Raw genomic sequence first — 25,228 nt, forward strand, 5'->3', positions numbered from 1 at the left:
AGCAGAGAGAGTCAATTATCATATGGTTTCACTTATTTTGGAATATAACAAATAGCATGGAGGACAAGGGGAGTTAGAGAGGAGAAGGGAGTTGGGGGAAATTGGAAGCGGAGGTGAACCATGAGAGATTATGGACTCTGAAAAACAATCTGAGGGTTTTGAAGTGGTGGGGGGAGGTTGGGGGAACCAGGTGGTGGGTATTATAGAGGGCACGGATTGCATGGAGCACTGGGTGTGGTGCAAAAACAATGAATACTGTTATGCTGAAAAGAAATTTAAAAATTAAAAAAAAAAAGTCACAAGGAGGAAGTCATGTGAGTTAGGCCTTTCAAAGATGAGTAGGCACTTCCTAGGCAGACTGAAAGGAGAAGAACATTCTAGGGTGAGAGAATAATGAGACAAGGGCAGGAGTGTGGAAATAAGAAGGGGATTTGGGAAACAGTGAGTAATTGAGGGAAATGGATGGAAGTAAGTCTTTGGAAAGATGGTTTAAGGCCAGGATATGAAGACCCTATACGCCGTGACTGGGAGTTTAAATTTATCCTGAAGGTACAATTTTCATTTTAACCTGAAGCAATAATGTTAATTTTCATGTTTTGGTATATAACCTTAAGCTGGAACAGACTCATATTTACTGTTCTCAGTAGGGGTGTGGTATACACTGTACTGTGTCCCTCGAAAGGCATATGTTGAAACCCTAACTACCAATGTCATTGTGTCTGTAGTAAGCAAGTAATTTAAGGTTAAATGACATCATAGGGTAGACCCTAATCTGATAGAATTAGTGTCCTTATAAGAAGAGACACCAGAGAGCTTTTCTCTCTCTGTCTTTCCTCCACCCACTCCCTTTATCTCTCTCTCTCTTTCCCACCTGCCCCTCCCCTGACCCCTCTACACCTCTTTATCTCTCTCTTTACTGCAAGAAGGCAGCCATCTGCAAGCCAGGAAGAGAACTCTCACCAGAACCAAACCACACGGATTTCAGACATGCAACTTCTAGAACTATAAAAAAATAAATCCCTGTTGTTTAAGCCACTTACTCTTTGGTATTTTGTTATGACAGCCCAAGCAGACTAAGAGAGGTACTACTGACATTGGTTGGAGCAATACTTTACTGTATAGGACTCTCCTGTATGTTGTACATTATAGAATATTTAGTCTGGTCCCTAGCTATGAAATTCTGGTAGTGCTACACTGTCACCATGACAACCAAAATGTGCTCCTACAGAACTCCAAATACACCTTAGTGGGGGATTGTAATGTTTCTGGTAGAAAACCACAAAAGGAAGCTATAAATAAGAGTACTGTATTCAAATATTAACCATTGACACTTCATGATCTCTTAGCAATTGTAAGGGAGGGCTTTTACTTACAGGAGTAAGACAATGTGATATAACAAAGAACAACCTTGATCATTCTTCCCAAAAATCTGTGGGGTTGGGATGAGGTCTTTAATTTTGAGAAAGCAAAAGTGATCCCTTGTCTTGTTGCCAAATGACTAATATATCATATACTAGTGAAAAACAAACAAACAAACAACAAGCCCTTTGCCTCTTGAGATAAATAAAACCATAACAAAACAGTAAGGGAATATACTGATTAGCACTAATCTCCACAATAAATAAAGTCTTGAGTCTTTCGTATTAAGTTGCTTACCCTTTAGGAAAAAGTTATCCCTAATTTTTGCAATCCTGAATTTGGCAGATACGTGATACTTTGAAGATAGAATAATTGTATGAAGAAATTACTGTTTATCCCACCCCAAAAAAGACTGAATTTAATCTTGGTAAACTTGTGAAGTTTTTCTTTTTTTTTTCCAAAACTGCAGTGTCTTTTATTTGGAGAACCCAAATTTCCTGGACTCCTTTTAAAGCTCTTCAAGTAAAAATACTTTAGAATATTTTAACCACAGCTGAAATTTCATCATGCTCCTTTACAATTAGAGGCAATTATTTTCTGTTTTCTATCACCATAGATTTATTTTTCTCTTCTTGGACTCCATATAAATGGAATCAGTCACTATGATTATTTTGTGTCTGGAGTTTCTCATTCAACATGTTTTTGAAACTTGTCCATATTGATGTGTGTATTGGTAGTTTCTGTTGTTGTTTGTTTTTCGACAAGTGGTATTTCAGTGAATGAACATAACAGAGGTTGTTTACCTGTTCTTCCATTGATGGACATGTGGCTGTTTCCAGGTTTGGCAATCATGAGTAAGTCTGTTAGGAACACTACTGTACAAGTCTTTTTGTGGATATAAACTTTCATTTCTTATCTAGTAGAAATGTTGAGTCATGGAGTAGATGTATATTTAACTTTATAAGAAACTAAAAAAGTTTTTTGGAGTTTCTGTATAATTTTACACTCCACCAACAATGTATGAGAGTTGCAGGTGGTCCCCATCCTTGCCTTATGTGGTCAGTCTTTTAAAATTTTATCCATTTGAAGGTTGTAAACAATATCGCACTGTGGCTTTAATTTGCATTTCCGTGATGGCAATGATGCAAAACATCTTTACATGTGCCTTTCATAAATTTCTTTTTAAGTCTTTTGTCCATTTTTATCAGGTCATTTGTCTTTATATTGTTGATTTATAAAGACTTTTTTTATATTTCTGGATACAAACTATTATTTAGATATTGTATTTTTTTTCCCCAATGTGTTACTTCCTTTTCATTTTCTTGATGGTATTTTTGATTAGCAAGCATTTCTAAACATACAGTTTATTGATGTTTCCCTTTTCTGTATAGTGCATTTTGTGTCCTAAGAAATCTTTGATTACCCCCAAGTCATGAGGATATTCTCCCAGGATTTCTTCTAGAAGTTCTATAAGCTAAGTTTGAGCTTTTACACTTAGCTCTATAATCCAACTCAGATTATTCCTTTTGATGGTGCTTGGGTGGCTCAGTGGGTTAAAGCCTCTGCCTTTGGCTCAGGTCATGATCCCAGGGTACTGGGATCGAGCCCTGCATCGGGCTCTCTGCTTGGTGGGGAGCCTGCTTCCCTTCCTCTCTCTCTCCCTGCCTGCCTCTCTGCCTACTCCTGATCTCTCTCTCTGTCAAATAAATCAAAAAAATCTTTAAAAAAAATATTTCTTTTGGTATAGAGTTAGTAAGGTCAAGTTTGCCAGACACGTATTGAGTTTTCCATGAAACACATTTACATCCCGGAGCTTTATTGGGGAGCACTCACAGGAAAAATACTTCTGACGGGTGAAGGAAACATGATTGGGCAGAGAGAGAAATTAAGCAGTTATGCAAAAGAGGCTCTCGGGATTTAGGATGGCTCTTCAACATTATTACAAATGATGCAAGAGGGCTGGGCCTTTGCATCTCTCTCTACATGAGCCAGTTATTGGATTCCAGCTCTCACCAAAGAGAGGTTGCAACATTGGTTGACAGAACAATTTCTGGAGAGAAAGGGACTCAGCTGTGAGCCATCAGCAGCCAACACTTCAGTGGCAGAGAAACAAGTCTGAAGAGGGAATCTGGAGAGTGCACCATAGCAACTAGCACCATTATAGCACCATTGCATGGGTATTTTTGTTTTATTTTCCATATGGATATTCAATTTTTTTCCCACTATTTGTTAGAAAGACATTTCTTTCTCCCATTAAATTGACTTGGTGCCTTAGTCAAAAATCAATTGTATGGGTAAATGTCTCTATGCTATATTCTCTTTCATTGACCTATTTGTCTCTCTTTATGGTAACATCAAACTGTCTTAGTAACTATGTCTTTATAGTAACTTCTGATATTGGGTAGTGTAAGTCTTCCATACTGTCAAATTTGTTCATTTTCAAAATTGTTTTGGCTCTTCTTGATCATTAGCATTTTCAGAAAAATTTAGGATCAGCTTGAATTTCTTCAAAACATTGCTGAATTTGTTTGAATGTCTCAAACCTATAGATAATTTTGGGGAGAACTACATTGAATCTTCCAATAATGAGTACCATAATTAAACACCTAAATGTGAGACTGGAAACCATACAACTTGTAGAAGAGAGTACAGACAGTAATTTCTTTGACAACCACTGTAAAATATTTTTCTAGATATGTCTAGAGGCAAGGGAAATAAAAGCAAAAATAAACTATTGGGACTACAACAAAACAAAAACTTCTGCACCGCTAAGGAAACAATCAATAAAACTAAAAGGCAACTTACTGAATGGGAGAAGATATTTGCAAGTGACACATCCAATAAAGGGTTAGTATCCAAAATATATAGAGAATTGATATAGGTCAATACCTCAAAAGCAAATAACTTAATTAAAAAATGGCAGAAGACATGGACAGAGATGTCTGTCTATGTCTTCTGTCCATGACATTTCTCCAAAGAAGATATCCAGATTGCCAATAGACACATGGAAAGATGCTCAACATCACTAATCATCAGGAAAGTGCAAATCAAAACTACAATGAGATATCATCTCACACATTTCAGAATGGCTGAAATCAAAAACACAAGAAACAAGTGTTGGTGACAATGTGGAGATAAAGTAATTCTTGTGCAGTATTGGTGAGAATACAAACTGGTGCAGACACTGTGAAATACACTTATGGAAGTTCCTCAGAAAGTTAAAAATAAGACTACCCTATGATCCAGCTATCATATGACTGAGTATTTACCCCCAAACTACAAAAATACAAATGCTTATAGCAGCATTATTTACAATAGTCACATTATGGAAACAGCTCAAGTATCCATTGATAGCTGAATGGATAAAGAAATGGTATATATATACAAGTGAATATTATTCAGTCATAAAAAGTATAAAATATTGCCATTTGCAACAACATGGATGGAGCCAGACAGTACAATGCTAAGCCAAATAAGTCAGTCCGAGAAAGACAAATACCATGCGATTCCGATCATATATGGAATTTAAGAAACAAAACAAATGAAAAAATGAAGAAAGAGAGGGAGAGAGAGGGACACAGAGAAACCAAGAAACAGACTCTTAACTACAGAAAACAAACTGATGGTTACCAGAGGGGAGGTGGGTGAGGGATGGGTGAAATAGGTGATGGGGATTAAAGAGCACACTTACCATGATGAGCGCTGAGTAATGTGTAGAATTGCTGAATCTCTATATTGCACACCTGAAACTGATGTAACACTGTATGTTAACTATAGTGGAAGTAAAATGTAAAAGTTCATAAAAAATGATGAATATCATGCTGTTTTCTTTTTTAAAAAATATTTTCTCCCATTTTATTGTTTATATTCTTAATATTTTCAGTGTTCCAAGATTCATTGTTTATGCACCACACCCAGTGCTCCATGTAGTACATGCCCTCCTGATACCTAACGTTTGTATCATATGTTTCTCTCCCTTTGTATTTTCTTTAATTTCTCTCAGCAATCTTTTGTAGTTTACTATGTGTAGTCTTGCATATCTTTCACTAGCTTAATTTTCAGAGACTTGATTTTTAAGATAATATTACAAATAACATTTTAAATTTAATGTAATTTTCCAATTGTTTATGGCTAGAATGTAGAAATATGATGGATTTGCAAATTGTGTATCATGCTAACTCTAGTTCTAGCAGTTTTTGGCAAATTTCAAAGAGTGTTGTAGCTGTAAGTCATGCTTATAAATAGTGACGATTTTATTTTTTCCTCTTCAATATTTATGCTTTTTATTTCCTTTGTTTTCTTATTGCTCTAGACTAGACTTCAATACAATGTTTAATAGAAGTGGTAACAGTATACACCCTTGCCTTGTTCTGGATCAGAGGAAAAAAAGGTGTTTGTGGTTTCATGATATATGATATTACCTATAGGTTTTCCATATATAACCTTTGTCACATTGAAAAAGTTCATTTTATTCCTTTGTTGAGAATTTCTATTTTAAATAGGCATTGGATTTTGTCAAATGCTTTTTGTATATATTAAGATAATTGTGTTTTTTATTCTTTTTTTCTGTTAGTATCAATCATTGATTTTTCAAATAATAAACTAACTTTATATTCCTGGAATAAAATCCACTTTGGCATGTTTTTATGTATTGCTAGATTGAATCTGCTAATATTTTCTTAAGTTTATCCAAATCTATATTCATGCAAGATATTGGTCTGTAACTTAAAAAAAAAAACATTTTTATCAAATACTGTTGGGGTTATGTTAGCATCATAAAGTGCTAACTTCTATTTTCTGAAAGAGTTTCCCTCTTAAAATCTTCAATAGAAAAACTGATAAAACTTGGAATTTCTTTGTGGAAACATTTCGATTGTAACTTCTATTTATTAGATATAGAGTTATTTAATATTGTATGTCTTTTTGTATCAGTTTTTGCAAGTTGTAATTTTCAAGGAATTTTTCCAAGTTCATCTAGTGTTGGGAGATAATTCTCCATGGATTTGTCAAATTTCTGTATGTTTTGTGAGCTGAAGCACTGACAGCATTTGTCCCAGACTGTCTTTTGAAGATATTTGTATGGCAAGTCACCTTGGAAAATAGAAATGATTTCTCTGTCTGGAATAGAGGGCGGGTTTGTTGGTTGTCTGGTATAATAAAGATAATGTCTTTCTCTGGGGCAAATGTCAGGTGGGTTTGCTTGCAGTTCCTTTTCAAAGACTGGAGTTTTTCAACGTCAGGGTTCCTCAGCCATGACACAAAACAACTATGTGTGCAGCATCCTCGAGAATTACTATGTCTCCTGATGGAACTTAGGATCGAGGGAGAATCTGCTCAAACATGAAGCTCATGAGACTTGCTGTGAGTAATAAAATCCTTTGTCTCTGATCCAGGAGTTTTGTGTCTTCTGCTGGCACACACAAAACTGGCAGGCTAGTTTAGCTTGCAAATATACTGATATCTTTACAGTTCTTGACAATTCAGTATATTTTGTATTTCTTGAAAATTGGCATAAATTACTTATAGTACCCCTTCATTATCATTTGGGTGTAGATTAGTAAAAAGAAAAAAAAAAACAACAAAAAAACCCCCCTGCCTTTTTCACTTAATTTATTGTTCTTTCTCTCTGTTTCTCTGTGTGTGTGTGTGTTTGTGTGCGTGTGTATGGTGTTTATTTTGCTAGGGGCTTATCAATGTTATTAATTTTTTTTTTACCATTTTAGGTACAAAATCTTTTACAATGTTATTAATTTTTAATGATAACTTCTGACTTCATTTATTTGCTCAATTTTGTCTTTTTTATATCATTAATTTCTGCTTTAATATATTACCTTTATTGTACTTATTTTGGGTTTAATTTTCTCTTCTTTTGTTAGTTCCTTATGAGGAAACTTAGATAATCAATTCTTATATCATTTTTATTTTCTAATAAAGGCATTTAATGTAACAAATTGCCTTCTAAGATTGCTTTAATGTACCTCACAAATTTTAATATGTGGTATTTTCATTACCATGCATTTTCAAGTACTTTCTAATTTCTCTTGTGATTTCTTCTTTGACCCATGGGTTATTTAGATGTGTGTAGCTAACTTTCCAAATATTTGAAGATTTTCTAGATGTCTTATTATGATCAATTTCTAATTTAATATTATAGTGGTCAGAGAGCATACTCTGTATGTCTACCTTGGTGAATGCTCCATGTGCATTTGAAAAGAATATTGCAACTATTGGGTATTGTTCTAAAATATCAACTAGCTTTGGGACTGATGGCAGTTTTCACACTTTCTGTATCATTACTGATTTTGTCTATTTGTTTTATCCATTGGATTTTAAAATTTCCTATTTCTACCTTTTCATTTTTTATTATGTATTTTTTAAAGATTTTTAACTTTTATTTATTTGACAGAGATCACAAGTAGGCAGAGAGGCAGCCAGGAGGTGGGGGAGGGAGCAGGTTCCCTGCTGAGTAGAAAACTCAATGCGAGGCTTGATCCCAGGACCCTGAGATCATGACCTGAGCGGAAGGCAGAGGCTTAACCCACTGAGCCACCCAGGCTCCCCTTTTCTACCTTTTTAAAAAAAAGGTAAATTTACATATTTTGCCTTTCCTTCTCTTGGATTTTTGTCCGTGCATTTTGAGATGTTTTTATTAGGAGCACAAATATTTAGATGATTACCATGTTTCCTTGATGACTCAACTTTTTAAAATTACTAAGTATTGTCTCTTTTAAACCCTGGTAATAACCTTGATTTTGACATTGACTTTGTATTATTATAGCTGCACAACCCATCTTAGAGATGGTGTTGCATATTTTGTCTTACAGCACACATTTACTTTTCACCTATCTGTGTCTTTGTACTTAAAGTAGGTTTCTTGCATGGCACCTGGCTGGCTCAGTTGGTAAAGTAGGCAACTGTTGATCTCTGGGTTGTGAGTTTGAGCCCCATGTTGGGTGTAGAGATTACTTAAGGAAATTTTTTTTTAAAAAGTTATTAAAGTGGGTTTCTTGCAAACAGCATAGTTATGTCTTGTATTTTTAATCCAGTCTGACAATCTGTTTTTTAGTAGGAGTATTTAGTTAATTTAAAATTAATATAATATTTGGTATGGTTGGATCTGAGTCTATCATACTGCTATTTGTTCTGATAGTTCCATTTACTCTTTGTTTTTCTGTCATTTTTTGATGACTTCTCTTGGGTAAATTGAATAAGGTTTTTTACTTATACATACCTCCTCGACTGACTTTTTAGCTGTACTTTTTTTAGTGTTTGCTCTAGATATTAACACATGCATCTTTAACGAAATATAGTGTATCTTCAAAAAATATGTAATCATATCACACAGTGGAAAGAATCCTACGATGGTATAAAGAAGCTTATCCCCTCCCTCAATCCTTTGTGTTCTTGTGGTTATAAGATTTACTTATACAAATGCTATAAATCAAAGTATACATTGCTCTTATTTTTGTTTTAGACAATAAATAATTATCTCAACGTACCATTTCTGCTGCTCCTCATTCCTCCTTGCAGATACTCAGAGGTGAATTCTCTCAGTTCTCGTGCCATGCCTCTAGTCTTCTGAGTACTAGCCCCATGAACTTAGTGAAGGACTGTGGGAAAGAGCTGTTGAATACACACTTGCTCTGTGACTGGGGAACCGTGGGGTTCAAATCTGCTGTGCCAGTATACATGTATGAAACCTCCACAAAAACCCGAAAGGACAGTGTTCAGAGAACTTCTGGGTTGGTAAACATGTGACGATGTGGAAAGGTGGCACATCTGGAGAGGGCATGTAAGCTCTGTGCCTTTTTCCCACACCTTGCCCTAGGCATTGCTTCCATCTGGTTGTTCCTGAGCTACATCCTTTTGTATCCTTATGGTAATCTAGTAATTAAAATGTTCCCCTGAGTTCCATGAGCTGCTCTATCTAGCAAATTAGCTGAACCTGAGGAGGGAGTTATTGAGACAGGAGCACAACATCTTGACATTGCAGCTTCCAAGACTTTGAGGATGACAGATCAAGAGCCACAAGTGCAGGTGCAGAGCATGCACTCTCCTCTTCCCTCTCTGCCCCAGGGTATGCACAGACTTATTATAATACATTTGCATTGTGGGTACAGACCCCATGGAGAAAGACTGCCAGGACTATTCAGGTACAAACCTTGTAGGGTCAAAAACTCCCCACCCAACCTGTAGGAGGAGTTCCCGAAATGATTGGAAGCAGCCTCCTTTAGAGACCACCCCACTAGGAGTCCCAGCACTTCCCAGCCCAGAAAGCTGCCGCACATATCCAATCCCAAAACAATCTAGGGCTTGTTCCATCTCATGAAACCTGCTTCTCCCCACCTTGAGCCCCTCCCCCACCATGAGAGTGTACTTCTGCTATAATAAACTGCTTTGGGCTTGCTACTTTCCTTCTGGCTATCTTTAGTCTGAGAGTGGATCCTCCTGTAAATCTTCTCATGGGAATCCAAGGACCAGGATCTCCCACACAGCACAAATAGTCGTACTGATAACAAGGTCTCCAATCTACAGCCTCTCAGTCAGAAGCACAGGTGGTCACCTGGGCTTGCAATTGGCATCTGAAGTGGCAGAGGAGGCAGTCTTTTAGGATTAAATACTTAACCCGTAGAATCTGATCCCATCTCCAGGTAGAGAGTATGAGAATTGAGTTGAATTGTAGGACACCCAGATAGTGTGCAGAAAATTGTTAGATATAAGGGGAAGAAGACCACTCATTAGAAATTGGTCTCAGAACATCCCTTGTAGGCCAATAAAAGTACATTTCAATTTTGTCTTTTTTTTTTTTTTTCCTTCACCCTATCAGATACTATACCAGATTTTCCACTCTGCCAGGGATAAAGGTGACCATGGGTCTTTTCCCCCTTAAGAACGTCTGGTCACTTTATGGAATGTAGTTCATTTAGATATCTTGGGGTTCTTATCTCTCTGACAGATGAAGACAAAAACGCCCACAGCTATGATTTAGTAACTTCTCTGGAGTGCTCTTGCTGCTAGAATAAAAGCAACAGTTTCTCGTGACTTTTTACATCCTTATAGGAAGTGGCAGTCACCCGCTGTCACTTCAGATTTATTTGTGGAACTCCCTCAGTGAAAATTGGTATAAACCTATGACTTTTGTGATCATTTTCAGTTAATAAAAATGTCTTATTTACAGTCAGCAATTCAAACATTTAGTCCAAATTAATAATAAATACTTAAAATTTCATTGAAATTTCCCCTTTCTCGGGTGCAGTTTACTGCAAGCTGGATACCAGTAGTGGAAGAGGGGACATCATTGGCTTTCTCTTACCTGCCCTGTGCTTCTGCCCTTCCTCCTGTCTTTGTAATCTGCTTTTAGACCCCTGCCAGGTGGAGTCAGTGGGAAGAGGGAAGAGTGAGGAAGCAGAAATGCCTCACTTTACCAACACCAATTTCTGGCTGTAGGGGATTTTTTTTTTTTTTTTTTTAACTCAGCTCTTTCTTGAGATCTTTCATGGATTCTTGGAGACCTGTGTCTGTCTCCCTCATTATCAGGGAATCTCTCACCTGACTTATCCTCCATGAAGTTAGATCCATCTCTATTGCAATGGGTCTTTAACACTTTCCTCAGTGCTTAGCACCTTGGCTTCAGTTTGGCTGTGACTTTTGCTTCCAGGTGTTCCTGGTGAACATAACTTGAGACTTTCCATGCTGTCCTTGCCCTGAGGAAACACATTCTTTGACTAGCTTTAGAAGAGGAGCTTCCCCTGTAGCTGTCTTTGTTTCCTAAGCAGCGAATCACACAACACTTACCTTTAGGTTTTCTAGATGGACTGTATGGCCATGTATCAAACTCTCTCGGCAACCATCTTGAAACATCTTTCTTTGTCACAATGTGTAGTAAGGATCCCCAGGACTCCTCCCTTGGGGACTAGGATTCACAGCCCAAGACTACAGTCTCCAAAATACTGGCTAATCTCCAAATCCTAACCTCTTTGGAACCTTTCTGTGGATGAGAAGCTTAATAGTTACAAGCCTGATTTTTCACTTCCCTTAGAAATTATATGATCTTCTACTTCACTTTGGGATTGTGAAAAACTAGATAATAAGCCAACATAGAGTTGCTTATGCTAAGCCCCTTGTTACCAAACCAAGACTTTACTTAATTACAGTCTTGGCTCTCCCACAAATGGAATCTTAAGCCAGCCAGTCAGGAATTGCCTGGTCAGCACTAGTGAGGTAATCTGCCCGACAGACCCCAGTTATCCCCTAAAGGAAAGTAACCTTGTGATAACCAACCTACTTTTGTCTAGAATAACTTCCTTATTCCTGTTCCCTTCTGCCTATAAAAGTCTTTCATTTTGTACAGCTTTTTGGAGCTTCTTTCTGTCTGCTAGATTAGAAGATGCATGATTCATAAATCATTAAATAAAGCCAATAAGATCTTCAAAATTTATTCCACTGAATTTTGTTTTTTAACAAAATATATCGTGGTGCCTCAGTGGAAACTTGCATTTTTTTTTTTTTTAAATCCTGTTCTACTTGAAGTCATGATAAATTGAAAACAACCACAGTCTGGCAATTAAAGGATACTAGGGTATAACTATTCAAAATAATAGTTCTGTAGCATCCTCCAAAAAAGAATCAGGACATTCTTTATTTGTTGATTTGAAATGATCCCTAAAATACAGTGTTAAGCAAAAAAATAAAAAAAGGAACAGTATGTAGATACAGGATGCAATTGCTATTTTTAAAAAAGTGGAAATAGATATGTTTTTGCTTGTGTTTAATAAAATATCTCTGATAGGATACACAGGAAACTGGTTGCCTCTAGGGAGGGATATTTGGTAGCCAGGGATAGCTTTTTTTTGTTGTTGTTCTTTTTGAAATTTAAACCAAGTGAATATATAATTGTGTTTAAAAAGAAGATAATGTTAAATTGAAAAAAATAGAGGAAGTGAAGATTACAACTGATTTCTTTCCAGAGCTTGGGTGTGAAGGAAAGAAAAGAGCAGAAGCCAGAACTGGGTGCAGGGTTAAGGAGTGATGTTTTATTTTTTGTAGCAGAGTCATGGCTATTCCATGACTTGTGTAAGACTGTGACAAGATTTTGGAAACGGCACTCTAAATTATGGCTTCTTGGAATATTGAATATTTTAGGCTAAAAAAGTTTGAGAAAACAGTAGAAACAGGAAGGTTGCTCTGACCTCCCCCAACACTGGTCTGCCCTGCTAGAGGTCATAAGATCCCATATGAAAGGTGCCCTTTCTATATCTGGAGGGAGGGAACATCCTTATCTGCAAAAACAGAGACTAGAATATTCTGCCAAGAAGAATCCTAACAAACAGGTCTTAGTAATTCTCCCCAGTTTATTGTACTTTCTTCAAACTCTCTGACCTATCATAGTTCTACATGACTGCCTACTCTTCAACCCAAGCATAAAAATACTCAGATCCAACTGTTTCCTCAGGTCCTCATTCCTTATGAAGGCTCCATGTCACATAAAACTTGTATGCAAGAAATTTGGATGGTTTTCTTTTGTTAACCTTTCTTTTTGTCAGTTTCATATTCAGATTGAGCCAGGGACCCCAATAGGGTCAAGGAAAACTGGCTCATTCTCTACAGCAATTATATTGACCCATGACATCCTTCTCCCACCCAGGCATTTATTGACACCCACTGATTTACGAGAGACTTAGGGTCCTCCTGAGAAATCTTGAGCTGTATCCACCATGGGGATTCAGACGTATATCGTACGTTCCCCAAATGGTGTTTGATTGGAGAAGTGAGAGCAGAGACTAGAATATTTGATAGGACTAACGTCAAGAGAACTCTAAGCAGCTATGTTCTGAGTTTGTCATTCACAAAGAAAATAGTGTGCAAGGAGTTGTACAAAGTTGCACAAAGCTTCAGGTCTATTAGGGACATGCTTGCCATTAGGCTTCTTAAAAAACATTAGGGCAGAGGTTTGGGAGCCATAACCTTCTCTTCTGTCTGCACACACAGTTGTGCAGGCACCATGCAATGTACTGCTGCTAGTGTCCACATTGAAAACATTGGCAGGCAGAATGGTCAGCAGGACTCTGCACCCTAGCAGCATGGAACCCTAGCTCAGCAGAGGTGAGGCCAGCAATTAGACATATTGCAGATTCAGCTGGAATCTTCAGAGGCTGCTGAGCTGGAGACAAGAGTGCCAATAGCTCTCCAGCAGTGGATGATAGAACCTCAACACAGGGGAAGGGAGAGGGCTAGGAGAGGTAGGTCTCTGACAAGACAGCAGCCACAAACACAGCTTTCTCATGAATATATGTAAGATCTCCCTTTTGGGGATCTCACACATACTGGAGACAGAGGTAGGTGGAGGTTGTGGTTAGACTACTTGGCAAGGTGCAGGAAAACATTTGTAAACTACTTTCTTTTTTAAATCTGGTGCAATTTGAGTTCAATCTGGAAGCTGATGAAACCTGAGAGCATTTGGGTTACATAATATTTTTTATTTATAATTTACTTTTTGTATAATAGAGACTTGTATATGTTCATTAGCTGTGCTTGAGTAATTAAGAGGAAGAGCTTGAACATAAAAGAATATAAGTGAGGGAGGAAATAAACCAATTTGTCAAGGTCCCTGGTCCTAGAATTGGGGCTAATGGTGGAGAGATAGGATCCAAAAAAAGACACCTTTTCTACAGATTCAAAAGGGGAAGTGAGGAGGAGCTGTTGTGGAAATAGATTTTTAAACATGGATTGGATTTCCTCAATGTAGTCAAGAGCTGTCTCATCTGCTGAGAGATGAGTAAGAGAGATGAGTGGACTGGGGGTCTTGAGGAGAGCCATGAAGGTTTATCTACTCCTTTTGGGGAATTATGGTTGACTAGATAACTATAAAATAAGTGGTGAGTGGTGCCAAGGGCCCCACTGGAGTTGAAGACCATGAATTTTAAGTGAGATAGCTTTCCTGAACCCGTAAGTCTCTAGGTTAGGTACATTCCTGTGGGCTTCCACAGGTGCTGACTTTCCATATGATAATTACTTATCCCACTACTGTGTAGTTGTTGAGCTTCCCCCCTCAAGAAGGAGGAGAAGCTCTCTTATTCACTGTTTTATTCTTTTCTGAGTCTAGTATAATTTCTTCTACTGTTTTTAGTGCATAGCAGATGCTCAACAAATACTGGCTGAATAAACATCAACAATATGGCAGTTGTGAGATTTCTCCCATCGTTCTCAGATGCCAGGGTAGAGAAGCAAAAGAGGTGGATGGTGTAAATGGTCCAGAGTGATTAGAAGATTTTCAGGTGGGTGTAGCAGGGGTTGAAGGAGCTGGCAAGAGCCTTGTTGAAACATGCTCCATAAGGATTGGGTTGGACAGGATTTGAGAGGTGGTGCATGCCAAGGCCAGGGAAAGGTCTGAGGCAAGACCATGGGAGTGGTATGTTCATGGGAATCATTAGAGCTGGAGCAGGGCTGGGATGTGACCTTGGCAGGTCCAGACGTGCTCCTGGCCTTAACATTCTGCTTCTCAGTGCATTCCTCCCAACCTAGTAGGAACCTCCCACGACCAAGGATAAGGAGGAGGAAAAAGTTTAAACAACAAATAGTTCCTACTTGAAAAACAGATTTGTGAGTGGGAAATGAAAACAGACATTGGAACTTGATTTTTAAATGACAATCTTGACATTAAATTCTTACAGAGAACTTTTCTTTCAAGTAGTTGACATGAGATTTGCAAAATCATGTCATTATATTTGAAACTCTCCTAGCCTTGGGTCAGTATTATTATATTGGCTTTGAAAGCAGGGACCATACCTGAGTCATCCTTGTAGGCCTTGGGCCTAGCATATGGGGATGTTGTCCAGTATTGACCTAAAGTCTATCCCCGGGTCTTGCACCCAATTACTGTATTAATAATTATAATCTATTTCCACTGATATCCCAATCAGTTAAATTTACATGACTGTTTTTTGAGCTATCCAAGAGTTTCCTCTCTAGCTTACAGATATTCTATTTAAGCAATACAAGTCAGAGCAACAAGACAAGCTTTGTACAGATTTCAGAACTGTATGAGTGAGGAACCCTCACAGGTTCTCAAAGACTGCATTAAGAATAAATGTCTCCTGGATAAGAAATGTCACATCACTCTAACAAATAGGTTCTGGACATCCTCTCTTGGAAAACCCTCAACAAAGGGAAAATATGTACTCTTCCCAGTCTCAAGAAGTTTACAGTCAGGTGGAGAATGGTGAGAATGACACAAATAACTCTAATGGGAGCAGAATTGTGAAGGAGACAGAAGGAAGAAAAAAGGCCGTGGAAATTAACAAAGAGAAACAGCACTCTGCGTACATAAAGGGCCTTCATTAATTGTACTATTATAAACAAACAACTTTTATAAGTTGCATATTACTAATATATTTTATATTGATGAATAATAAAATTGTAATAAAATTATGGTATTAAATTACAAAAAGAAAAGTTAGTTCATAGAATGCCATAGCAATTCCAAGGAATATAACTAATACATTATACGAAATTAATACTTGAAGATCAAGAAGCAATACAGCAGTTGAGAAAGGAGTTATTAAATGATAAAGGATGTCACAATTGAATATTAATGCGGAGGAAAATAATTTAAATCCATGCCTCATCACTAAAATTTCATTAAGTTCCAAATGAGTTAGTGGGTTAAATTGTATCACAATCAGAAGAAAATAAAAGAGTCTATTTCTCCCACCTATGAAGAAGAGATATGTGTCTGTTAAGTTATAAATTTTGTATCATTTAACAGAATAAATCTAGGAAATATGACACCTTTCTCTTAGAATGGGAAAATGATAAGACCAACATATAATACAAACTTACTATTAAAAGTAAAGAAATTTTACATATATATATATATATATATATATCTCCAAAATGTAGCACCTTAAAATGATAACCATTTATTTAGTGCCTGAGTCCATGGGTTGGTAACTTGGACTGACTCTCCGCTGCTCCTGCTGGTCTCTGCTGGCTTATTCAGGCATCTGGGGTCAGTTAGGTGGTCTGGCCACTAAGGGTTGGCTAGCTGTCGGCTGACATGATGGGGCACCTGCTCTCATCATCTAAAAGTCTCATCAAGGTTTGTTCATGTGTGGCAGATGGGTTCCAAGTGCAGCCAGAGGGTAAATCCCAATGTACAAGTGCCTTACGTGTCTCTGCCTGCATCACATTTGTTATTGTTCAATGAGCTAAAACAATCACAAGGTCGGTCCCAGAGTCCATGTGGGAGGCCACTGCCAAAGTGTGTGAAATCAGCAAAGGGGCATATCTGTGGCCGTTTTGTCATCTACCCTACATCATAATTGGCAAAGGAGTCTTGCAGCTGTACCAGAGAGAACAGCAGATCATGGTATGGAAACTTTATAACAGTACTAGTGATTAAGAAATGCACATTAATGTTGGCTTCTAGCTTTTTTTTTTTTTTTTTGTAGAGCTGGAGACTGAGGCCCAAAGCTTTGTTAAGGTGGTGCAGAAGATGACTTCCCAGCCTGCTAACCAAGCAAGGTCTTTGATGCCAAGTCCAGCAATAAAGGGTAAACCTGGGTTCCAACTCAGCTCCAGCATTTTCTAGTGGTATCACTTGTATAATATCACTAAGCCTCAGTTTCATTTCTATAAAATTGGAAAATAATACCTATTACATAGGTTATGAGGCTCAAATGAAATCATGTCATAATACTCTGCAAGTGTCCTGGTACCTGCTCAGTACCTGCCTCCTCCTTCCCTTTTCTATGATGTGATCTTATAAAACCAGCAACAAAGGAAAGTAAAACAAGAAAAATTCAAAGGAAATACATGAGCAAAATAAGTAGATAAGCCATAGGGGCTAAGAAGAAACCAGTAACCCTTTATACAATTATTAATTCATTAATTATTGAGTGCCCTTTCTGGGCTTGGCCCCATGCTAGACAATGGAAATATGTCCCCTGCCCTTATTTGTAATAAACAAATCATTACATCAGTAAGTATGAAATTGTGGCCTTAATTAGTGCTAGAAAGGACTCTTGATTAGTGCTAATAGAACACCATATAATAGGAAGAGATAACCCAGTCAGGAGTGGGAGCTGGGCAGGGAAGATGTTCCTGAGAAAAGAATGGGATGGAGTATGAAAGGGATGGGGAAGGTTATCTAAACTAGGGTAGGGCCATCAGAGGGGTCAAACCGCATGGCCCGAGGAAATGACACGTAATCGTTTTACTCCTTAAAGCAATGTGAAGTCAGGGAAAGATATAGAGAAATTTGGGATTTGAAAAGCTTCTTCTGGAATCAGAGTAGAGAACAGATCAAGGAGAGAATGAGAGGCTGTAGGCAGGTGAATTAGGAAACTATAGACGGAGTCTTGTAATTTCTAATTTAGTTCAATTTTCCATAAAGCATTGCAAACCTATTCATTCTACTTTGATAAGTCCTAAGGAAATATACCCCAAATACTTGTACATTCATCAAAAATGATCAGTGACTAACATTAGACTAATAATGTCTAATGAATAAAGTTAACTAAATGGTTTAGGCACCCAAGTCAGTGTTAAAATCCATATATATTTTTAACGACTAACAGGTCATAATTTTTTTTGTCATTATCAATTTAAAAAAATTTTCTTTCCTAGCTTGGCCAGCTTGATGATAACAACTTTCTAAGAAATATTGCAAGTTTGAACTCCTTATTCATAGTAAAATTTGTACAGACATCTCAAAAGTCTGGGTTACTCCAGATAAAGTTTGGGTTTGGGCTTTACCTTGGCTGCAGTAATATGAAGACACCATGAGCTGAATTAATCTCACACAAATTCCTCATTAAGTGAAGTTTTTCTTCCTGATCTTCAACTAACCTTTCTAACTGCCCCCAAAAGGAATAGACCATAAAAATATGGAGCATTGTCAGGAAAAGTTGTGAAAAGCTATGTAATGGACCACAAAGATTATGGGGCATCTACAATGGTAAAACTAGACACTGTCTAGAGCACTATTTGTGATTACTGGTTTTTCATTGTTTTTGTTTTTACTGTTTTTCATTGTTTCATTGTTTATGATTCTGTTCATCATAAAAAGTAAGTAACAATCCAAATGATTCTTGTTTGTAGAAATACCATTGAATAGTGGTCAGTGAAAAGAAGTGACAAATTTTGCATCTTTCGTAAATTTATTTCAGCATTCCTGCTGCTAATTTATATTTGTCAGACTTTTCCTTTGAATAGGTTCTAACTTCTTATTGACTCTCTCATTAATTCATGCAGTAAATAAAATCTTTGACGTGCATTCATTTTAAATGAAACTCTTGATTTTACATTTTTAAAAAAATTATCCTTTTTCAGTGTCTAGTTTAGAGTGTCCTCAGCATTAAGCTGGGGGCCTGTGAGACTCGCAATTTGACACACATGAAATAGTAGCAAACTACCATGAACGGAGCGGGGCAAGTAAGTTGATTTTATAATGGAGACTTCAGGTTGCCAATGGATTTGAGAAAAGAAGGAGATTAGGTCTTGCGCTCACCAAAAAAAGATTTGAGAGAAAAGGTATGATTTCAGGGCTAGGACTTCAGAAAGCCCAGAAGAGATAGAAGATAGAACCTCCTATGATAAGACAGGGAGGAAATCAAGTATGATCAGTTCAGAGAGATTTGCTCTTTGGCAAGGGCCTGGGTATAAGAAATGCCAAGATTAAGCATCCCACTCTTGATTTTGGCTCAGGTTGTCACTGGGGCTGTGAGATCCAGCCCTGTGGCAGGATCTGTGCCTGGTTTGATTCTCTCTCTCCTTCTGCTCTTCCCCACCTGCTCCCACTTTCTGTCTGTCTTTCAAAAAACAAAAAACAATCAAGGCTAAATTTTATTCGGCATCTACTATGTACAAGGCAATTGGTGCCAGAGATTCTCAAGCCTGACTACCCATTAGAATCACCCGTGGGAATGTAAAAATGCTGCTTCCCTGGGCCCCATTATCAGAAATCCGAATGTAATTGCTCTGGAAAGGGAAGTGCCAGGGGAAATCCTCCAGGTGATTCTAAAATGAAACCAAGTTAATGAACTACTGTGCTATGCAATTTACAAGGGTCCTTTGATTTAATTTTAACTGCTCTAGTGACCCCTCAAGAGAGGTATTTTCATCCTGGTTTTCTAGAGGGGGGAATGAAGGCTCAGAGAGACTTGGTGATCTGCCTCAAGGGGCTGCTAAGAGAATGAGGGAAATCTTGATTACTAGTGGTTGGTTTGTGGAGAACACTCCAGGTGGAGAGAAAAGCAAGAACAGTAGTGACATAACATTCCTCTAGGGTATTAAGGAAATGTTAACAGAAGCAAATAGGTCCCACAATAAACAAATGAATACAGAGGGAACAAAATGGGACTCATTTGGGGAGTCTTACTAAAACAGAGAGTCTGGGATGGAGATTCTGCCTTTCTGATGATGCTGGTGATGTTGGTCCCAGTGTGCATTCTGATTCTTTTTTAAAAGATTTATATATTTATTTTAGAGAGAGAGTGCACAAATGTACAAGTGGGGGAAGGGGCAGAGATAGATAGTCTTCAAGCAGACTACCCACTGAGCTTGGTACTGCATGCAGGGCTCAATCTCATGACCCTGAGATCATGACTTGAGCTGAAACCAAGAGTCTGACGCTCAACAGACTAAGCCACCCAAATGCCCCCACATTCTGCTTTTTTTTTTTTTCTTTTAAGATTTTAATTATTTATTTGAAAGAGAGAGAGAAATCACAAGTGGGCAGACAGGCAGGCAGAGAGAGAGGGGGAAGCAGGCTCCCTGCTGAGCAGAGAGCCTGATGCAGGCCTCGATCCCAGGACCCTGGGACCATGACCTGAGCTGAAGGCAGAGGCTTAACCCACTGAGCCACCCAGGTGCCCCCCCCCCCACATTCTGCTTTTTAATTGTAGGTTTTAGATAACATGGTCAATGCAGATTGACTCAGTTTCTTTTTCTGTAATTGGGGTCAATGGTTGATCCTACTGATGTAGATTTTGGGGTTCAGGGCAAATGATCAAGAAAGACATCTCCAGTCCAAAAAGTGGTTTTATTAAAGCATGGGAACAGGGTCCACGAGCAGAAAAAAGCTGCACTGGGGTTGTGATAGGTGTCTGATTATATACTTTCAAGTTAGGAGGGGTTAGGGACAGCAGAAGCCTACATGGAATCTAGAAACAAGATTTCCAGGTCGCTGAAGGGACTAGCTATTGTTAGGAAAAAGTCATTTATTACTGTTTAGTAATAACTCAGTCATGAGACTCTAAATGTTTATCAGTGGGCCATATATCTTGGTGGGAGAGATAGAGATAAAGAATTTTCCAAAGGAATTTTTATATGTATAAAGTAGACTCACAGGATCCCAGGGAATGGGATAATGTTATTCTAAGATTGCCTTTTGCCTGTAACAATGTCAACACTGAGGCAACTGAGTTCCTAGAGGAAGGTCACTCTAACTGTTTCAAGGACTTGTGGATGGGCTTAAGCAGTAAGGAAATGTAATTTTTCCTTTGCCTCTGTTTCCCACATCACTACTACATGAAGGTTGTTTATGCATTAAAGCACAGTATCTGGGATGTAGTAATCACTCTATAAACTTTAGTGATAACTGTAATTTGCTTTAACTTTTATAAGACTTCCCATCAGAACAATATGGCATCTTTCTGGGGGTTAAGGAAATGCTAATAGAAACAAACAGCACTTCCTCAAATCAGGGAGATCATATGATAGTTGTCTTTCTCCACTTGACTTATTTCGCTAAGCATGATATGCTCTAGTTCCATCCACGTTGTCGCAAATGGCAAGATTTCATTTCTTTTGATGGCTGCATAGTATTCCATTGTGTATATATACCACATCTTCTTGATCCATTCATCTGTTGATGGACATCTAGGTTCTTTCCATAGTTTGGCTATTGTGGACATTGCTGCTATAAACATTCGGGTGCACATGCCCCTTCGGATCACTACGTTTGTATCTTTAGGGTAAATACCCAGTAGTGCAATTGCTGGGTCATAGGGCAGTTCTATTTTCAACATTTTGAGGAACCTCCATGTTGTTTTCCAGAGTGGTTGCACCAGCTTGCATTCCCACCAACAGTGTAGGAGGGTTCCCCTTTCTCCGCATCCTCGCCAGCACCTGTCATTTCCTGACTTGTTAATTTTAGCCATTCTGACTGGTGTGAGGTGATACCTCATTGTGGTTTTGATTTGTATTTCCCTGATGCCGAGTGATATGGAGCACTTTTTCATGTGTCTGTTGGCCATCTGGATATCTTCTTTGCAGAAATGTCTGTTCATGTCCTCTGCCCATTTCTTGATTGGATTATTTGTTCTTTGGGTGTTGAGTTTGCTAAGTTCTTTATAGATTTTGGACACTAGTCCTTTATCTGATATGTTGTTTGCAAATATCTTCTCCCATTTCTGTCAGTTGTCTTTTGGTTTTGTTAACTGTTTCCTTTGCTGTGCAAAAGCTTTGGATCTTGATAAAATCCCAATCGTTCATTTTTTGCCCTTGCTTCCCTTGCCTTTTGCGTTGTTCCTAGGAAGATGTTGCTGCGGCTGAGGTCGAAGAGGTTGCTGCCTGTGTTCTCCTCAAGGATTTTGATGGATTCCTTTCTCACATTAAGGTCATTCATCCATTTAGTCTATTTTCGTGTGTGGTGTAAGGAAGTGGTCCAATTTCATTTTTCTGCATGTGGCTGTCCAATTTTCCCAACACCATTTATTGAAGAGGCGGTCTTTTTTCCATTGGACATTCTTTCCTGCTTTGTCAAAGATTAGTTGACCATAGAGTTGAGAGTCTATCTCTGGGCCCTCTATTCTGTTCCATTGATCTATGTGTCTGTTTTTGTGCCAGTACCATGCTGTCTTTTTTTTTTTTTGGTTCTTTCTTTATTTATTTTTTAATTAATTAATTTATTTTCAGAAAAACAGTATTCATTATTTTTTCACCACACCCAGTGCTCCATGCAATCCGTGCCCTCTATAATACCCACCACCTGGTACCCCAACCTCCCACCCCCCCTTGCCACTTCAAACCCCTCAGATTGTTTTTCAGAGTCCATAGTCTCTCATGATTCACCTCCACTTCCAATTTACCCCAACTCCCTTCTCCTCTAACACCCCTTGTCCTCCATGATATTTGTTATGCTCCACAAATAAGTGAAACCATATGATAGTTGACTCTCTCTGCTTGACTTATTTCTTGATGATGACAGCTTTGTAATAGTGCGTGAAGTCCGGAACTGTGATGCCACCAACTTTGGCTTTCTTTTTCAATATTCCTTTGGCTATTCGAGGTCTTTTCTGGTTCCATATAAATTTTAGGATTATTTGTTCCATTTCTTTGAAAAAGATGGATGGTACTTTGATAGGAATTGCATTAAATGTGTAGATTGCTTTAGGTAGCATAGACATCTTCACAATATTTATTCTTCCAATCCAGGAGCATGGAACATTTTTTCATTTCTTTGTGTCTTCCTCAATTTCTTTCATGAGTACTTTATAGTTTTCTGAGTATAGATTCTTTGGTTAGGTTTATTCCTAGGTATCTTATGGTTTGGGTGCAATTGTAAATGGGATTGACTCCTTAATTTCTCTTTCTTCTGTCTTGTTGTTGGTGTAGAGAAATGCAACTGATTTCTGTGCATTGATTTTATATCCTGACACTTTACTGAATTCTTGTACAAGTTCTAGCAGTTTTGGAGTGGTGATGCAACATGGGGGCTTAAGGGGGTAGGAGAAGAATAAATGAAACAAGATGGGATTGGGAGGGAGACAAACCATAAGTAACTCTTAATCTCACAAAACAAACTGAGGGTTGCTCGGGGGAGGAGGGTTTGGAGAAGGGGCATGGGGTTATAGACATTGGGGAGGGTATGTGCTTTGGTGAGTGCTCTGAAGTGTGTAAACCTGGTGATTCACAGACCTGTACCCCTGGGGATAAAAATACATTATATGTTTATAAAAAATAAAAAATAAAAAATAAAGAAACAAATAGGACATGGGAAAGTTAGGGTAAGGGATATGCAACCCCCCTTTGCTGGAAATAACAAGTACGAGTCTTGTGAAATTTGGTGCTCCCAGTATACAAGTGGGGAGCTGAACTTTTTTAATGTATTTGGGTTGACTAAACCCCATTGTAATTTTAGTAACTACTTTTCTGTATAAACTGAATCTCATGAAATCCAGTAGGAGTCTTGCTTCTATCTTTTTATTTTAGACATATAGTGAAATTTATGGGAATATGAATATAGGAATTATATTGAATTAGGGATATTTTATATTGGAAGTCAACTATGCTGGAATATGTTCTTAGGTCATAATCATCAAGCTAGGATTATATAGATTGTATAAGTTGATTTTGGTAGCTAAGATACAGCTCATTTTCAACAGATGCTCATTTTCAAAAATCTGTTTTTCTGAAGTATGTAAAGCAGAGAAGCCCCTCCATGCTTTGCTCCACCTTTAGAAAAATTCTCTAGAGAACTTTGTGTCAAGAAATTTCATGATAAAGGATAAAACATTCTACATTTTACTGTTTGGCAGTTTGGTTTTTCTCCTCTGTATAGTATGGTCTAGTACTGGAAGACTCTTGTGCAGAACTGTAATCTGGTTATAGATCCTTGTTATTAGTGTCAATGATAATTACACAATATATTTTTGATAGTTTCTACAATGTGCACAGAGTTTTCACATACATTATTTCATTTAATATGTTCCACAGCTCTGAGTAGGAGGGCAGACGGTTACAACTACTTATAAAGGAAAATAGGTGAGATTTGCCCCTAGTCACATGGCTGACACATGAGGGAACAAAAATTAGAACCTAAGGCTTCCAATTTTTAACCCAGTGTTCTGTACATGGCCCATCAAGTATTGCACTGAGATTCAGACAATGAATGTAATAATCTTTAATAATGATTTTGCTAAATATAGTCAATAGAAATGAAAAGGTGTAAGACAATGAACCTTGGGAAAAACCAGAGAAGAGAAGAAAGTCTGTTCTAATTGTGCCTTTCTTTTATATATACCTATATATAGGTATATTTCAATATATATGCACTTATATTTATAGTTTTATTGAGATAAGATGGACATATAACGTTATTTAAGTTTAAGATGTACAACATGTTGACTTGATACACTTCCATATTGCAAACTGATGATCACCAGATCATTAGCTAACATTTTCATTATGTCACATAATTACCTTTTTTTTGGTGATGAGAGCATGTAAGATTTACTCTCAGCAACTTTCAAGTATATAATACAGTATTATTAACTGTAATGACCATGCTGTATATGAGAACCCCAGAATTTATTCATCTTCTGACTGAAATTTGTACCTTTGGACCAACATCTCCCCATTTCTCCCACCTCCCTTCCTCTGGTAACCATCCTTCTCTCTGTTTCTATGAGTTTGGCTTTTGTTTATATTTCATATATAAGTGATATCTTATAGTATTTATTTTTTTCTGACTTATTTCACTTAGCATTATGCCCTCATGGTCCATCCATGTTGCCACAAGTGGCAGAACTTCCTTCTTTTCATAGCTGAATAATACTATGGGATATATATATATATATATATATATATATATATATATTTCTTTTATACATACCTACATATAGGTATATTTATATATGTGGTATACACACACACACACACACACACACACACACACACACACATCTTCTTTATCCATTCGTCTGTTGATGGGTATTCATGTTGTTTCCCTATCTTTTGCCTTTTCTTTATACCTGAGAAATCAATGGAAGTAGATTGAAAAATGATGATCCTCCTTACCAAGATTTCCAGAATGATGATCTAGGGTGATGAATCAAAAGTGTTTTTGTCTTTGTTTTTTAAATTA

General features: G+C 37.6%; 1 protein-coding gene across 6 annotated transcripts in view; it reads left to right on the forward strand.

Annotated features, from left to right (window-relative positions):
- Positions 1-366: 366 nt before the first annotated feature.
- Positions 367-25,228, forward strand: part of CPO (carboxypeptidase O) — a 60,163-nt gene continuing 35,301 nt past the window's right edge. For 2 of the 6 annotated variants that reach the window (XM_004764248.3, XM_004764249.3), the window contains exon 1: positions 6,545-6,720. Coding sequence is in view for 3 of the 6 variants with exons in the window: in XM_004764244.2 (XP_004764301.1) it covers positions 16,853-16,910 (58 nt within the window). In the remaining 3 variants the exon portion in view is untranslated. Of the gene's footprint in view, positions 550-6,543; positions 6,721-14,485; positions 14,634-16,808; positions 16,911-25,228 lie in introns of those variants that run through there. The other 4 variants (XM_004764245.3, XM_004764244.2, XM_004764246.3 and 1 more) reach the window with 4 other exon arrangements.

This window comes from Mustela putorius, unplaced genomic scaffold (genome assembly GCF_011764305.1).
Source record: "Mustela putorius furo isolate JIRA1106 unplaced genomic scaffold, ASM1176430v1.1 tig00000275_pilon_pilon_pilon, whole genome shotgun sequence".
In the NCBI taxonomy this organism is placed as follows: Eukaryota; Metazoa; Chordata; class Mammalia; order Carnivora; family Mustelidae; genus Mustela; species Mustela putorius.